Genomic DNA, 17,507 nt, shown 5'->3' on the forward strand with positions numbered 1-17,507 from the left:
CAAATCTGCCTTGTGGGACCTCGTCAAAAGCTTTGCTAAAATCCATGCAGGCTACGTCAAACATGCTATCCCCATTGACCTCCCTTGTTACTCCTCAAAAAATTCAATCAAGTTAGTTAGACATGACTTTTCCTTAAATATCCATGGCCCAGAGGGCAGTTCCAGTAAAACTGGTACCAGTTTGATCCAGTTCTGAACTGGTAAACGGAGGGCATTTCTGAACTGGTAACCCAAATGGGGCAAAGCTGATGATATTGCCAGTAGTACTGGTAATGGTGCCAGTGAGACTGGAGATATTACTAGTAGCGCTGGTCCAAACTGGTTATTCCCCCTGTAAATTCTGGCCCCAATCATGAGCTGCATTTATTACTGGTGCACTTATATGTTGCAGGATTGAATGAGGATCAACTGCTGTCAATAATCACCTGAAAGTACGCAGTCCTTTTCTGGTGTGTGTGTGTGTGAGAGTGACGGTGCTCTGGATTAAATTTGAGGTTGCATCTCCAAAGGTCCAGACAAAACGCTCAGAATAAAAGTTTGAATCAAAGCTGTGCAAATTTTATGGTGAAAATCAGTACCTTCTCAATCATGCAGTTGCTCCACATGCTTTCCTTCCTACCCGGGACAATCATTGAGAGGCCTGCACTCTGTGTGTGCCTGGGCAGGGTTGTTGCACAGACAAGTGTTGTCCTGGGCTGTGTGGTCACATTGAGAGACTGATGCAGTGCTCTTACTGCAATTGGAAGCAAAAAAAAAAAATTAGTATTTTTATATGAGGTTGGAGAAACAAATGCACATCCCCAATAAATCCATTGTCTATTTCGAACCAGAGGGATGCTACATTAATCAACACTAAAAGAGTTGTGGAAGATAACTTTAAATTCCAGTCATGTCCAACCTGAAGGCTGTAAGGATTTCTTCTTGGAGGCAGCCATTAAGTCTCGAAATGCCACCACAGCAGATGGTAAAATTTGAATTCAATAAAATCTGGAATTAAAAGTCTGATGATGACCATGAATCTATTGCAGGTATCTGGGCCAGTGGCGCAATGGATAACACATCTGACTACGGATCAGATGATTCTAGGTTCAACTCCTGGCTGGCTCGGAGCAAATTTTTATTCTGTTTCTATAGATATAGCTCTTGGGGCGAAAGGGATCAAAGGATATGGGGAGAAAGCGGGAGCAGGCTACTGAGTTGGATGATCAGCCATGATCATAATGAATGACGGAGCAGGCTCGAAGGGCTGAATGGCCCACTCCTGTTCCTAGTTTCTATGATTGTTGTGATGTCCTTTAGGGAAGGAAATCTGCCATCCTTACCTGGTCTGGCCTACAGGTGATGCCAAACCCACAGCAATGTGGTTGACTCTTAAATGCCCTCTGAATAAGGGCAAATAGGGATGGGCAATAAATGCTGGCCTATCCAGTGATGCCTGTGAACAAATAAAAAATAATATTTAAGGTTGAGATAGACAGATTTTTGGTCTCTCAGGGAATCAAAGAATATGGGGAGTGGGAGGAAAAATGGGGTTGAAGCCAAAGATGAGCCATGATCATATTGAGGGAGAAGGCTCAACAGGCCATATGGTCTTCTTCTGTTTCTGTTTCCTATTATGAGAAAGACTGCAGGAGGGATTGCAACAGCACATGTAGATAAAACACTTTGTTCTCCCGTAGATCACTGGAGCTCATGAGGAAATTCATAACCCTCTTTGTTACTGCTGCTGCTATGTCAACATGCCATGTCACTCTTCCTGGAACATTTATTCCTTGAGAATAATTCTGCTTTAATTAAATAGAGCCCCATGAATTTATGCAAATGAAACAGCTTGTCACATACTTCAGTCTGACAGCATGTAGTGTTTAGCTGAATGTAAGGTAGGCTCAATAAAATCAACCTTAAAGACAAAACTAACAAGCCGCCTGTTAACAACCCATCACAGCACCAGGGCCTTTAACCTTTTCTCTTACGTCATATAGCAAAAGTAATGAACTCTGAGCTGATCACAGCCAGATTCCATTCCAAACCCACGTCATCTCAACAGTGTGAGGCAGTTTAGGTTTCGCAGAATGTACCTACTCCAGTTAATGTCTATTTTGGACATTCTCTCTCACATGGGGAGATGTCTGTAACTAGCCACAATCAGTTTATATTTTGTATAACATTGCACAAGCAAGAACTCCAAAAAGCCAAGATTTTTTTCCTTTATTTTTGCCAACTCAAGTGTTCCCCTCTCCACCGCTCTCCTGAAGATGCTAACTCATGCTTAGGGCAACTGATGGACCCTGGCCATCATCCAGTGCCTCCGGTTCACCAGAGTGAACTCTCGTCATACGTGAGACTGTTGCAGGTCTGACTGACTGTGGAGCAGGAGAGCATGGCCATCAGCGAAAATAAGTTCACGGATGAGTTTTTCTTGTGTCTTTGTATGAGCCTGAAGACGCCTGAAGTTGAAAAGAACCCCTCAGTCCAGTCGCGTACATAAACTCCCTCCTTAAGGTCTTCATAGTTAAGTTGAATGCAAAACAGCGCATTTATTAAAGGAGCCACCAGAAAAGCCTTTGGTCGTATCATTTTAGTGGAAACCTAGCGGAGTTTTCAGAGTAGGCTAGCTACAGGAACCTAGTTATGTGGTAGCAATTATGCCTTTATACAAATTTGTCTCGATGCATGACCAACAGTAATAGAATGGCAACAGTATTAAGTAAGATTATGAGATGGGTGTTTGCATCAAAGTAAACTCCTTATGACATAGCAGCTAAATAATAAATGAGATTTGCATTCCATATATTAAATGTTGAGTGTACATTCTGAAAAGCAAAGTGATTCCAAAAAACAATTTATGGTATAGAAGAGGAATATAGAATAGGAACAGCTGTATTGAAATTTAAGCATCACGTGTGGCATTAACATACAAATGCTTAAAGTATTCAGATGACTCTGTATGCAATTTTATCGGGGCTATGGGTTAACACATCAGTTGAAATAGCTGACAAAATGATGCCATTCAATAAAGTGCCATTTCTAACCAATATTCGTAACTCTATATATGTGTCTATAGCTGGAAGCTGATGTGCATGGTAAACATGCTTTGCTACCTTACCTAGCTGCCTTCCATCTATGCGTACATAGGAACATATGAAATAGGAGCTGACGTAGGCCATTTGGCCTCTCGAGTCTGCTCCACCATTCATGGCTGATCTGTTTGTGTTTCGAGTTCCACATTCCCATCTACCTCCCCAATAATCTTTGATTCCTTTGTCTAACGAGAATCTATCAACCTCTGCCTTAAAAATATTCAGTGACCCTGTCTCCACTGCCTTCTGAGGCAGAGAGAAAATTCTCCTCATCTCTGTCCTATAAGGGTGACCCCTAATTTTAAAACAGTGCCCCCTAGTTCTGGACTCACCCACAAGAGGAAACATCCTTTCCATATCCACCTTGTCAAGACCATTCAGGATCTTATATACTTCAATCAAGTCACTCCTCACTCTTCTAAACTCCAGTGGAAACAAGCCCAACCTTGTCCAACCTTTCCTCATAAGACAACCCACTCATTCCAGATATCAATCGAGTAAACCTCCTTTGAACTACCTCCAATGCATTTACATCCTTCCTTAAATAAGGAGACCAAAACTGCACACAGTATTCAAGATGTGGTCTGCATTCTAACTTTTTGTGACTCATGCACGAGAACACCTAGCTCCCTCTGCACCTTGGAATTCTGCAGTCCTTCTCCATTTTAGTAATACTCTTTTTTTTACCCTACCTGCCAAAGTGAACAACTTCACATTTTCCCACATTATACTCCATCTGCCAGATTTTTGCCACTCACTCAACTTATCAATATTTGCCTGTAAACTCCTTATGAATTCCTCACAACATACTTTCCTACCTATCTGTGTGACATCTGCAAATTTATTTACCATGTAAATTGTAAAAGTTTTACAAATAAGGTGCTCTGTACTTTATTGCCAGATTGATTTACTTACTTTTCTGTTTAGAGCCTTTTACTTTTTGTCTATTATTGGTTTTGTTGGGGATTAGTTCACAGATTAACGATGTAGAATTTGTTTCAAAACAGTGTGTGGGATGAGCTGACAGTGTAGTTATACTAATAAATATCCCTGCTTTCCATTCTCCAAATACACACCATGCATTAATTTGAAGATGTCTCAGAAGTATCATGTGCAAATATTGTGTACCTTTTACACTTAAGAAACAACTTATGAAGCTTCAACCACTTTCAGTAGATGAATTCAAGACTCAAATTTGAATAGGCGAGGGAAAAGACTGGATGCAGCCCCATGATATTTGATGGAATTTGATGGATTTCTTGCAGAAGAACTCAGGTTCCAAAGAAGTGAGGTATGAGAAAAAGCACCAATAGCACTTGTCCAGGAATGTTCAGGACAATTCGAATCCTCCATGCGTAATAAACTACAACAAAGCTAATACCTTGCTCACTAGGGGTAGGTGATAGCACAGTGGTATTGTCACTAGACTAGTATCCCAGAGGAATGCTCTAGGGACCTGGGTTTGAATCCTACCATGGTAGATCATGAAATTTGAGTTCAATAAAAATCTGGAATTAAAAGTCCAATGATGACCATGAAATGATTGTTGTAAAAACCCATCTGGTTCACTAATGTCCTTTAGGGAAGGAAATTTGCTGGCCTCCATGTAACTCCAGGCCCATAGCAATGTGGTTCACTCTTTAAGAAAAAAAGCCCTGTGAATTAGGGATGGGAAATAAATGCCTAGCCAGTGGTACCCACATCCCATGAATGAATAATAAAAGAATACTAATAGTGAGTTTTATTCCTGTTTAGCACTATAACCATAGGAGCTTAATGAATTCCTCGTTGTGAAGGTTCCACCAGTTAAGTTACTTTTCAACTATTCAATGAGAAATGGACCAAGTAAGGTGAAAAATAGAGTTTACATCTCTACAATGTGGGTGCGTGGCATCTTTAGACCCACATAATTTATTTAATCTCTTGAATGTGTGCTTTTTCTGGAGATTCAGGAGGGACAGTGTATTCCCTATATTCAAAAAAAGAGAGAAGAAGAACAACTAAAGACCAATTAGCAACGGCAGATAAAATAATTGAAGCTATTCTAGTTGACTGCTTGTCTGAGAGGGTTAAAGCACAGGGGAGCTGAATGGCCTTTTACAATCATTGACTGTTCTTATGAGAATCATCAGAGTTGAAATCTGAATGGAGATTTGAGCTTAAACTGGTTTTGGGAGACACCAGCAAGTGTGAAGATATTCCCATTTAAATGTCTAGACTGGTCGAATGAATGCTGCTTCTGCTAAATTGAACTGAGAGAATTAATTTCAGCACTGAGGAGTGTGAAAGGCAAATATTAATTCTGATGTCTGCCCCAAGGGACCATTACAATTGACCCATTAGATGGACAGTTGGCTGGTGGCAGCCAAGAGATAAAGGTGGTAGATTGTACCATGACATTCAAGTTACAATCAACTACGTAAGAACTGCAGACCAATAGGTGAGGTAGGAATCTACCAGATAGGAGAAAACTTTACAGACGTGTACAGTGAGACAGATATGCTGAAGTATAAGAATATTATTAATATGTATCTATGGTTGTGAATTGTGTGCAATAATCATACATCATAATCAGCACCATGTTCATCCCATTTAAATTGGAAATGTAGCTGCGTCTTTCAACAAATAATCTGCTAATACCTTTCTGGCAGATTAATTAAGCTATTCCATGCCTCATAGTTAATGTGTGTGATTAGTTTATCAGAGTTAAATCACAAACTAAAAATATTGTGCAGCACAGAGCAAGGAAACATAAACTTAAAATTAAAGTTAGGCCATTCAGGGGTGATGCACTTCTTCACACAAAGGTTAGTGAAAACCTGCAAATCTCTCCAGAATTTTCCATGCCTGTTGGTGTCGGTCATGTACGGTGGCGTGAGTGGACAATATGGCCAGAAGGCCAAAAATCGGTTTCACGACGTCATGAAACCAGTTTGCGCTCGTCTGTTCCGCCCGTCAATGGCAGGCCGCGTTTCCTGCCATCGGACGTCAGGACCCTCGTTGTAATACATCTGCATATCATTATAAGGCCAGCCCGCCGGAATCATCTCCTCACTCTGGATCATCCACTCACGTTGGTGGGAAAACTCGCCGGTGCAGAGCACGTCTTGACAACTGTGACGTGCAGAAGCTGGGACTCACCGCCAGGGCCTTGCTCACATCACGGACATCCGAGGAGCAGGAGACGCTGGAGCCCGACAGCAACGGGACCCTGGAGGAACGTCCATGGCATGCTGGGTGGATTCTCATGGACTTGGCTCTGCCGCGAAGCTGCTCGTGGAAATTGGAAAGTCATCGTTGAGGGTCTGCCCACAACGGATGATCATCCGTTGAGGGTCTGCCCACAACGGATGATCATCAAAGGGACGGAGAGGAAAGTCCAGCTGTGTTTGGAAGAGAAAGATGTAATGGGAGATGGATGGGAGAGGAAGGTCTAGGATTGACTGGGAGCAGAAGACTGTCAGGGGCGGGGCGAAGTTGGGAGCGGGGGAACGAAGGTGTCGGAGAGGATGAGGTTGTGGGGGAGCGAAGGTGTCAGGGGGTGAGGTTGTGGGGGGGGGAATGCAGGTGTCACAGTGGGAGGTTGCGGGGAGAGGGTGTACAGGGAGAGGAGGGAGTAACGGGGAGAAGACAGCAACTGGGGAATTAGCTATAAGAGGGGGTGGAAGGTGTAAGGGAAGGAGTTCAGAGGGAGGCAGGGGTGCAGAAAGGGGAGGGAGTCCAGGGGGAGGAAGGAGTCCGGGGTGGAGGAAGGAGTGCAAAGAGGGGAGGGAGTAAGGATGGAGGAAGATGTAAGGGTGGAGGAAGGAGTCAGGAAAGGGGAAGGACTAAGGGTGCGGGAGTCCATATTGGGGGTAGGATAAGGAGGCGAGAGTTTGGCGGGGGGAAGGAAGGGTTTCCAAAGGAGTTCTAGGGGGGTAAGGGATTCCGGGGTAGGAAGGAGTTCCAAGGACGGATGGGGTTCCGGTGGGGTGAAGGGGTTCCGGTGGGGGGAAGGGGTTACAAAGGGGGAAGTGGTTCAAGGAGGGAAGGAATCCAGAGGGTGGGAATGTCCAGGTGAATGTGCAAGGGAAGGCTCTGATGAGCCCTGATGCCTCCTGGGGAGTGAACTGCGGGTGGGTGTGCCATAAGGGAATAACGAGAATGACTGAGGGCAGAGTGAGCTGGTAGGGTGAAAGAGTGAGGGTTTGATGGTAGCAGTAGAAGGGACGGCGAAAGTGGTTGGTGGGGTTTCAGAGGCAGACACGGATCCTGGGGGTGGGAAGGAGAAGATTGGGGAGGTTACTTGAATGGTGGTGGGATTTTCGGGAAGGAAGGGAACACACACGTTCATCTGGACATCCCCGAAGAAAAAGGGTTGTGGTTGGTAGGGGAGGTGGAAGGTGATGCTGGGGTGGTCAACAGGGATGGGGGAAAGGAAATGGGTGACTGGGGGAGGGAAAAGGACAAGGGGAGTGAAAGAAAAACTGTATTACTGTCATGCTGGCTAAATCGAAAGTGAAACGAGAGTGATGGTGGGCAAAATCAGGTGCTGCATGGGAGTGTGATCAGTGGGTGGGTTGAGATACAGGTCAGCTCAGATAGTCAACTGAAAGTGAACTCTAGCAGGCAACATTCAAAATGCTCAGGACATTGAGAAGAGTGTGATAAGAGGAGGATCTGTGTGCTTGGGAGAGAGCTTGCACGAGGCTCCAAAAGGCCCTGCCACACACACACACACACACATACACACACAGACACACATACACACACATACACACACACATACACACGCTTCTCCCTCCAGAATCACTCGTGGGCCGGCAGTTGAACTGCTAGTTGCGGGGGTGGTGAGATGCAGTGGGAAGACTCGCAAAACCAATCAATGAATCTGAATGACACCATTGCATATTATTCAGTGAAAGTGAATATATTCCAGATTGTAAAGTAACAAAATGTGTTCACCCATGCAACCAACTATGATCAGAATTTCTTAGCTTTTGAATGCCTTAGACTTCTAGGTGCTGCCCTGACATCCACAGCAGGGGTGGAGGCAGCCTGTGCAATGGTTGCCTCTTATGCCTTTGGCATGGGTCCTCTGGAGAGCTGAGGCCTTGAGGGCACCAGTTTGTTTTGGCTGTCCTCCTGTGGGCCAGCTACTCCCTCTGCGGTGACAGAGGACAAGGTTGAGGGGGTCACAGGCAAAGGGGACTTGGAAGGAGGGGACAGCTTCTGACGTTCCTGAGTGGATTATCCATGGGATCTCCATGGTCCAGGGTCTCCATGGCATCTGCCACCCTTCCCATGGAGACCTCCACACGTGTATATGTGGGCACCACTTCATCAGAGAGCAGGCAGACACACTCCTCCAACTCGCAAGCCACTCTTTGAGGGCTTCCAGCAGCTCTGTGTGGTGATCCCCCTCCTTCTGTTGACTCTCCAGGGTGAGTTGGAAGAGCGAATCCAGAGGCTCGTCATCTGCCTCGGACCTCACAGATTCCTCTTCCCCTCCAGTCCTCCAAGTGCCAGGGAGCTTGGCTGAACCTGCCTCCTTCTACTGCGGACATGTGCCCGTGCAGTGACCACCAAACTGTGAACCTGAGTCTGCTCAAGGTCTAGGTCCCACCGAGGTGTGTGTCTCTGCACTGGTGGAGGGTGTGGGTAAGCACTGTGACAGGTCTTCCAGGCTGCTTATTTCCAGCACTTCAATGGAGGAGGAGTCCCCTTGGCTGGAGGTGAGGATGTGGATGGAGCTGAGGGACTGGTTGAGGGTGTCGGTCGCTTGGCAGAGCTCCCTGAGAACCAAAGCAGAGATAATTAATGCATGGCAGCAGAGTCAAAAGCAGGAGAGAGAGAGCACTCATATTTGCATCAAGAGGGAGATGATATTGTGCAGGATCCTCATGAGAGCGTTTGCCGCTGACCTCACTGTCACCCCAGACACGGTCCACGTCCTCACCAGTCAGTGTGACGGCACACTCCTCAAAGTGAGTGAGGGGCCTAATGTGGGCCACTCCACCCCAGCCTGGGACCTCTCCCTGCTGATGTAAGCAGGCTTCTCCTGCATGGAAACTGATGGATAGAGTGTGAGCCGGACACATGGCACTGCATGGAATGTTTGAGTGGTGAGTGGAGACATGGACGAGATGAGGACGTGATCTCCAGAGGAAATAAGCCTGATGGAGATGTGAGGGCGTGTGGTGAGAGTTTGTGGTGTTGTCCCTTGACATGTGAGATCCCTGTGGATGTGTGATGCATTTATGAGTGTGTAAGTTGAGAGCCATGTGAAGAGTGACTTACCCTGGTGGTATGGGTGAGAGCATTCGCCCTGTAGCGGTAGTGGGTGGCTGTCCTCTTTTGCAGGGCATTGGCGCTGACCACCACTGCCACTGCCTCCCATGCTGGATTCGTGATGCTGCTGCCCATCCTGCAGCCAGAGTGGGGGTAGAGGACATCATGGCGGGGCCTCCACTGCATCCAAAAGGCCCTCGAGGACGTGTCATTAAACCTGGGGGCTGCAGTCTTTTTGCCTTTTGGGGCCATGTCTCCTGTGCTGCAGTCATGACCTGGAAGCACTGAGAGGTGAGTGCACGGCTGCACTTTAAATATGGCGTCCGGCATGATGAAGCATCGAGGTGATGGCGTGGCGGGCGAATGAGACCATGCCCGCCATTGAAACAGCATGTTTCCTGGGAATGTATAATAAATGTGGCGGGTTTGGGACGATACGGTGTGAGAAGCCGCCATTGTGGCTGGCAGGTAAAACATTGTTTTTCCCACCTGCTACTGTGTTTATTGCAAATCTGGGATGATTCAACCCATAGAGTCTGGGTGCCAATAAATAATTTCAAGAAACGATACTGATAGATTGTTGTTAGGTAAGAGCAATATGGAACCAGGCAGGTGTGTGGTGTTGTGGTACAGGTCAGCCATGATCTGATTGAATGGCAGAACAGACTTAAGGGGTTGATTAGCCTACTCCAGTTCCTAGGTTATAGCTTGGCTGCTAGTATTAGTTGCATTTCAGACATACAAAAACTTCCTTTACATGGTAAGGAAGCTGGGCTAGATATTGTAGTCCTCTGGAGGCGGGTTTGCAGGCAGGTGGGCCCTGTAAAATGCCATGCCACTGTGCCCATCCCCTACCCATCTACCCTTGACCCTGCCATAATTTTCCAGCAGTGGGAGTGGGGCTGTTAGGTGGCCACCTGTCTAAGGGCCAATTGAGGTCCTTAACTGGCCAATTAATTCCCACTGAAGGGACAGGCCCACATTCTGTTTCCGAAGTTGAACTTGACCATGGTTGACGATAAAAAGGCAGGAGCTCCCAAGAAGGGCGCCAAGAAAGTCATCAAGAAGACGCCACCCAAGAGCGGCAAAAAGAGGAAGAAGGCCAGGAAGGAGAGCTACTCCATCTACATCTACAAGGTGATGAAGCAGGTCCACCCGGACACCGGCATCTCCTCCCGGGCCATGAGCATCATGAACTCGTTCGTCAACGACATCTTCGAGCGCATCACGGGCGAGGCTTCCCGCCAGGCTCATTACAACAAGCGGCGGACCATCAGCTCCCGGGAGATCCAGACCGCCGTGCGCCTGCTGCTGCCCGGGGAACTGGCCAAGCACGCCGTGTCGGAGGGCACCAAGGCGGTGACCAAGTACACCAGCTCCAAGTGAAAATCGTAACTGAGCAAACATTTTCGATCCCCAGCATCCAGCCTAGCAGCTTTCACTGTGTGGGCTGGTAGTGGGCAAGGGAGAGGAGCCTCCTTAACAGGCCCCATAGGCCCATTGAATGGCTCCTCTGGAGGCCTCCCCCCACCCCCCACCCCTCCCGTTCGCCTACCCCCACCTGGCCTCTCTACCCTGGTTCCCTTGGCCCGTCTACCCGGGCTCCGCATCCACCTCACCTCCCCTCTCTGTGGCCTACCAGCCTGGCCTTGGTGTGAACTGCACACCGCACTATCTCTGGCTCTGGCTCCTGGTGGGTCAAAGACTGGACGCAGCCCCAACAGTGGCCACCGCTCTCGGCTGGAGCTGGAGAGCTGACTGACATTTGATTGGCTGGCAGCTCTCAGAGGCGGGACCTCCTCTGAGTGTTAAATGCCTGTGGGGCAAGCCACTGGAGCAGATGAGCTCACCCCTGACTTTTTCCCAGGGGGGTGGGGTGGTGGGTGGCTACTTCAGTGCCCTGCCTAAATCCAGCCCAGTAAGACACACAGGTATCTGTAGGAAATGCTGCATAGGGCTGGATTTAATGGGGTGCTGGAATCCCCACCCACCCCACCCCACCCCGTGAAAAAGTCGGGGGAAAGCTCACCCCCACCCCTGCAGCTCATTCTGCAGGCATTTAATGTTCATAAGGGTATTAATTGTCTTGCGACGGGACTTCTGCCCTTATCTGGGACAGGCAGGTAGGCGGCGGGCATGGCATCCATTGTATTTTACAGGCTCCCCTGCGAGCAAACCCACCACCAAGGGTCATAAAATCCAACCCATCGTCTCTAGATTTAGGGGCCAACTTGAGGAAACACAGGCATGTTGTCACTGTGGATTAGGTGAAGATCAAAGTGAGTGAAGTAAAAAAACTATACACAAGTCCTTGACATTTCTGGTCTTCAAGAATTTGGAAAGTAATGTAGAGGTGATTGGGAGATTTTTTGCATTTTTTGAAGAACATAATGACCAAAGAAGTGATAATTAAGAAAAGTCTATATCAGTGAACTCACCTGTGAACACCTAGGACAACCTAGTTCCTTTGTTTATTAAACTTAGGAACCAGTCAATAGAACATAATTAGAACATAGAATAAAATGGTTCAGGTGGTAGAACTCTTGCCTCTGAATAAGAGAATGTGGGTTCACAGGCCCGGTCCAGAGGCTTGAGTACATAATTTAGGCTGGCACTCCTATTTCTCTACTGAGGAAGTGCTGCATTGTTAGAGGCACCAGGTAAGACGTTAAACTGAGGCCCTCTCAGATGGATGTAAAAAACCCCATGAAACTTTTTCAAAAAGGGGCAGGAGATTTATCTCTGGTGTCTTGACCAATATTAATCCCTCAACCAACATCACCATAATGGGTTATCTGATCATTATCGCAGTGCGGTTTGTGGGACTTGCCGTGGGTGAAGGACTGCTGCTTTCCCTACATTGCAATCGTCAGCATACTTCAAAAAGCTCTTGCCTGTAAAGCGCTTTGGGACATCCTGAGGACACGGAAGGTACTGTATAAATGCAAGTCTATTTTTCTTTCTACTTTAATCATGTTGGTAAACAAGAGTTGAATAATTCAACCTCCAGTAAACATTTCTTCTGTAAGTCTACAAATACTTCGCCCATCTACTGGCAATGGCCTTTCAATGTTCCCTTCTCTACCATGATTTGCATCTACAATGCAATTGATTAGTATGTAAATCAGGGATGTTAATACTTCTTTGTGGGGTTTTGGCAGTTGTTTTTGTCCCATTGCATACGCATGTTTTCAGTATGACTGACGGGTGTATGATTTTATGATTAAATGAAAATTAACCACAGCCTAAGTTTGCTTATCATTTTAAATAATGAATTCTAAAATTCAGTTGTAATTGGCACAATAAATGTCAGATTGAATACAACTGGCTCTTGAGATGCTTTCAACAACTGCAATTGTGAATACTGCATTCCGAAAGTAGGCACTCATGGGAAATATTGACTTTGCTGTTTAACCTTTATCTGTTGCTGTGGCGACAGTTGAGCAAAGATTCAGTCACAGACACAAGGTTGCAAACCCGCCAAGATTGACCTGGAAACTCCAGAATTTAAAGGTTAATCCCACCTCCACCGCCCACACCCCCATCCCATCCCCCAGACACAACAGCAAGTAATCTGGGAGAAAGATGAGGTGGGGGGGGTGGGTGGGGTGGGGTGAGGGTTGGAGGGAAAGGGCCGCTTAACCAAGAATCATGGAATCGGGTAATGAAGCATTCTGGGAGGGTAAAGGGTCAGGTGGCCAATGACAGAAGTGGTTAGCGGTCAAATGCTGAAACTTCTAGGAATACTTCCAGCTCGAGTTAGAAAGCCTACAAAGATGGGGAATATATTAGGGGAGGAAAGAGTTAGTACACAGAAAACACATGCTCTGTTTAGTAGGTGGAAGATTTTCTTTTTCCTCATAAAATGTACTTTTTTCTATCCTTCTCCTTAGGCTCTCCCCATTTCTACATTATCTTCAGTCCAGGGATCAGACTGCAGCCCCACTACTGAGTCTCTATTATGCTACTCCATTGCTGGCCACAAGAAATGTTTGAGAAGCTCTGGTTGACTCTTCCTTTGTTTTTTTTAGGAGAGACATTCTGATCTTTACTGTTTCGTGGAGGGTATTTGCCTATCCAGCTGTAGCCAGGGAATCACCTGGATTGGCTCCTCTTCCCATCTCCATACTATTATCCCTGGTATCCCCAAGGATCTATCCTTGTCCCTGTCCTATTTCTCATCCACATGCTGCTCCTCGGTGACATCATCCAAAAGCACCTCTTTGTTTACACATGCAATCTGATAACACCCTTCACTACCTCACTGCCACATCTCGTGACCCCTCCACTGTCGTATTGTCAGATTGCTTGTCCAACATCCTGGACCGGATGAGCGGAAATGTCCTCCAATTAAATATTGGGAAGATCGAAGCTATTGGCCAGGATTTTTAGGATCTTGGGGTTTCCATTCCCGCCATCCGAAAAGTTGGCAGAGAACACATCCCCGCCGATACTGCCAGTCCTGTAGGCACTTAATTCTCCAACAAGCGTTAATTGGCTGGAAACGGGACTTCCGCCCCTCAGTCAAGAGGAAGTCCTACCTCAGACAGCTGCCAGCCAATGAGATTGGCTCGCAGCTCTCTAGCCCCTGCAGTGCCAGAAGCTGCAGTGGACAGGACTGGAACTGCAAGCTGTCCTTGGAGCCCAGGACCAGGTAAGTGTGGGGGTCTCAGGGCAGCGAGGGGCTATGAGTCCCAGGGGAGCAGGCAGAGGGGTTGGGGGTGTTGATAGAGAGGCTTGGGGTCTGACCTTTTGGGCGGGGGCGCCCAATGTTAAAAGGGGATTCCTGTTGGAGGTGCCCCTCTCTTCCCGCCCGAGGTCTGAACACAGTTCATTTCTGGGCTTTCCCCTTACCCCAGAACTCCTCCCGCCAGCCTGAAAGTTGAAATGGCCCTTAAGTGGTCAATAATTGGCCACTTAAGGGCCTCAATTGATGCAAGGGTGGGTTGGCCAGCCTAGGCCTCACCCGTCCAAATGTAAAATTGCGGCAAGGTTGGGGCAGGCGGGAACCTGGTGGACAGGCCATCCAAGAAATTTTTCAGTTGTGCCCACTGACAAGCCTGCCATTAGGGGAATGTAAAATCCTGCCTATTGTTTTGTGACCCCATGCCAAAATCTGTTGCCCCGTTTCAAACTCCGTTCTTTCATTCCAGACTCAGTTTTAGCCATTTAGCCACCGGCTCCATTCCTCTTCCAGGCAACTGCCAGGGACTGATTCAGACTGTTTGCAACCTTGGGTCAATATCTGACCCCAAGATGAGCTTCCGAAAGCATTCTTGTGCCATCACTCAGGTCATCTATTTCCACCTCTGCAGCCTGGCTCAACACCACCCCTGCCTCAGCTCATCCGCTGCTGTAAACCTCATCCATGCCTTCATTACCTCTAGACTTAACTATTCTATTGCACTTCCAGCTGGCCGCCCGTGTTCTACCCTTCCTAAACTTGAGGTGATCCAAAACTCTGCTGCCTGTGTCTTCACTCATACCAAGTACTGTTCAACCATCACTCCTGTCCTTGATGATCTAGACTGGCTTCCCTTCCTTACCTCTGTAATCTTCTCCAGTCCTACAACCTGCTGAGGCATCAATGCTCCTCCAATTCCAACCTATTGAGCATCCCTGGTTTAAATCACTCCAAATTTGGTGGCCATGTCTACAGTTGTCAAGGCTCTGGAATTCCCTCCCTAAACCATTCCACATGTCTTTCCCTCTTTCCTCAATTAAGACACTCCTTAAAACTTTTTCTCTGACAAAGTTTTTGGTCATTTGCCCTGTGGCTTGGCACCAAATTTTGTTTGATAATGCCTCTGTGAAGCACTTTGGGGAGTTCTACTTTGTTAAAGGCATAATATAAACACAAGATGCTATTGTTGTTGACATCACTAAGAGCAGAAACTTTTTTAAAAAAATGATTGTTCTTGAGATATGACCATTGCTGGCAAAATCAGAATTAATTGCCCATCTGTAATTGCCCTTGAGAAGATGATGGTGAGCTGCCTTCTTGAACTGCTGCAGCCCATGTGGTGTAGGTACACCCACAGTGCTGTTAGGAAAGGAGTTCTAAGTTTTTGACCCAGTGACAGTGAAGGAACAGTGATATAGTCCCAATTCAGGATGGTGTGTGGCTTGGAGGAGGACCTTCATGTGTGTTTCCATGTGCCTGCTGCCCTTGTCGCTCTTTGTGATAGAGGTCGTGGGTTTGGACGGTACTGTTGAAGGAGAATTGGTGAGTTGCTACAGTGCTCCGTGCAAATAGAACACTGCTGCCATTGTATGCTGGTGGTGGAGGGAATGAATGTGTAAGGAGGTGAATGGGGTGCCGATCAAATGGGCTGCTTTGTCTTGGATGATGTTGAACTTCTTGAGTGTTGTTGAAGCTGCACTCATCCAGGCAAGTGGAGAATATTCCATCACACTTATGACTTGTATCATGTGGATAATGGACAGGCTTTGGGGAATCAGGAAGTGAGTTACTTGATATAAAATCCCCAGCCTTGAATTGGCCCTTGTAGCCACAGTATTTATATGGCTGCTCCAGTTCACTTTCTGGTCAATGGTCACCCTCAGGATGTTGATGGTGGTGGATCAGTGATGGTAATGCCATTGAATGTCAACAGGAGATGATTACATTCTCTGTTGGAGAACCTCAATTCGTGGCCAGCCAGCGTGAAACATGCGCTGAGAAAGGCTCAGCACTGCCGGTGAGGACAGGAAGAGGGTGGGCGCCGATGTCACCGTGGGTGCAGGTGAGTGCTTCCACTGAGCCCCCTGAAGGCAGACAGCTGCAGACCTCCACAGAATAAACGAAACAACAAAAATGCTGCAAAATATGTCCATGCAGCTCCACCAAGCACCTCATAAAACAAACATGAGATATCCCCGGATATCTCTTTTTATCTTATTTCTCCATGGAGATTTCATCCCGCCCTGGACTGAGATTTGAGCCAAAATGTAAAGGCCGCCTGACCGAGTGGCCCATCCGCCAACCGTAAAAGTGGACGGGCCACGAAAAATCACTTTCAGTTGCCCCCTTAATGGGCTTAATTGCCCGTTTAATTGTCGGCAGGCACGCTTCTGGCTGGTGCGCGCGCCCACTGACCTGAGGATTGCTTGCGTGCAGGATGCCATCGGCCCAATGTCATCTCGCGCTATTTCATGTCCATTCGGGTCAGGCATATGCCCATCTGCGGGATGTAAAATTCTGCCCTTTGATCAGCTAACTCAACAAAAGCTGGCAGTGTAGCCGGGTCACCCTAGTCCATTATTTCTCGGTTTCTACACTGGACAGTGAATTGGGCGAGCAGGGGACAACATGGATTGTGATTTTTATGCACATCAGTTAAAATAATGTATGTTCAACAGCGTGTTAACAATCACCTCGTATCTCAATCACATGGAGCAACATTTATCTCTTTTTAATTAGCTGCCGCAGCAATTCCTGATATTAAAAATTTATGAAGACTGACAGATTCATTTCTTGTGCATAATTTCAGTTTTCATATTGCAATTGTATTTTTGAAGCCCTGATGAACTGGCATTTTTTAAAATTAAATAAAGCTGGGGGTCAGATCAGGTAAGATGGCTTGCTAATTCCAATTTACTATAAAATCTAATAGATAAATTGCAGTTTAGGCAAGTGCCTTATATTAGGATATGAAATGTACACTGAATTTTATGACATTATGGGCAGAGCTATAGCCCAGCTTGTACTTTTCCTTTAAAGTGTAAGTTTTTTATTGCTTCATGGGATATGGTCATCGCTGACAAGGCCAGCATTTGTTACCCATCCTTAATTGCCCTTGAAATGAATGCTTTGCTAGATTATTTCAGAGGGCTGTTAAGAGTCAACCACCTTGTGCAGGCTAGACTAGATAAGGACAGCATTTCTCTTTCCCTAAAGGACAATACTGAACCGGGTGTTTTATTTTAAAACAACACCATTACTATATTTTAATTCCAGATTTTATTAATTGAATTTAAATCCCACCAGCTGCTATGGTGGGATTTGAACCCATATCACCAGGGCATAAAGCCTGGGTCCCTAAGCCTACTAACATTAAGACTACACCACCACCTCCCCCATAGTATTACAATTGGAGTTTTGTTTAGTGAATACCGAAACCCTTCAGGGAGAGAGTAAGTCAGTAGGTTAGCAAT

At 46.6% G+C, this 17,507-nt stretch overlaps 1 protein-coding gene across 1 annotated transcript; it reads left to right on the forward strand.

The window, feature by feature from the left end:
* Nucleotides 1–10,336: 10,336 nt before the first annotated feature.
* LOC144691994 (histone H2B 1.2-like) lies at nucleotides 10,337–10,755 on the forward strand. Its single transcript, XM_078560559.1, has one exon. The coding sequence runs from the start codon at nucleotides 10,359–10,361 to the stop codon at nucleotides 10,734–10,736; it is 378 nt and encodes a 125-aa protein (XP_078416685.1). The 5' UTR covers nucleotides 10,337–10,358; the 3' UTR covers nucleotides 10,737–10,755.
* The last annotated feature ends 6,752 nt before the right edge of the window (nucleotides 10,756–17,507 follow it).

The sequence above is a fragment of the Cetorhinus maximus genome, chromosome 16 (genome assembly GCF_964194155.1).
Source record: "Cetorhinus maximus chromosome 16, sCetMax3.hap1.1, whole genome shotgun sequence".
Taxonomy (NCBI): domain Eukaryota; kingdom Metazoa; phylum Chordata; class Chondrichthyes; order Lamniformes; family Cetorhinidae; genus Cetorhinus; species Cetorhinus maximus.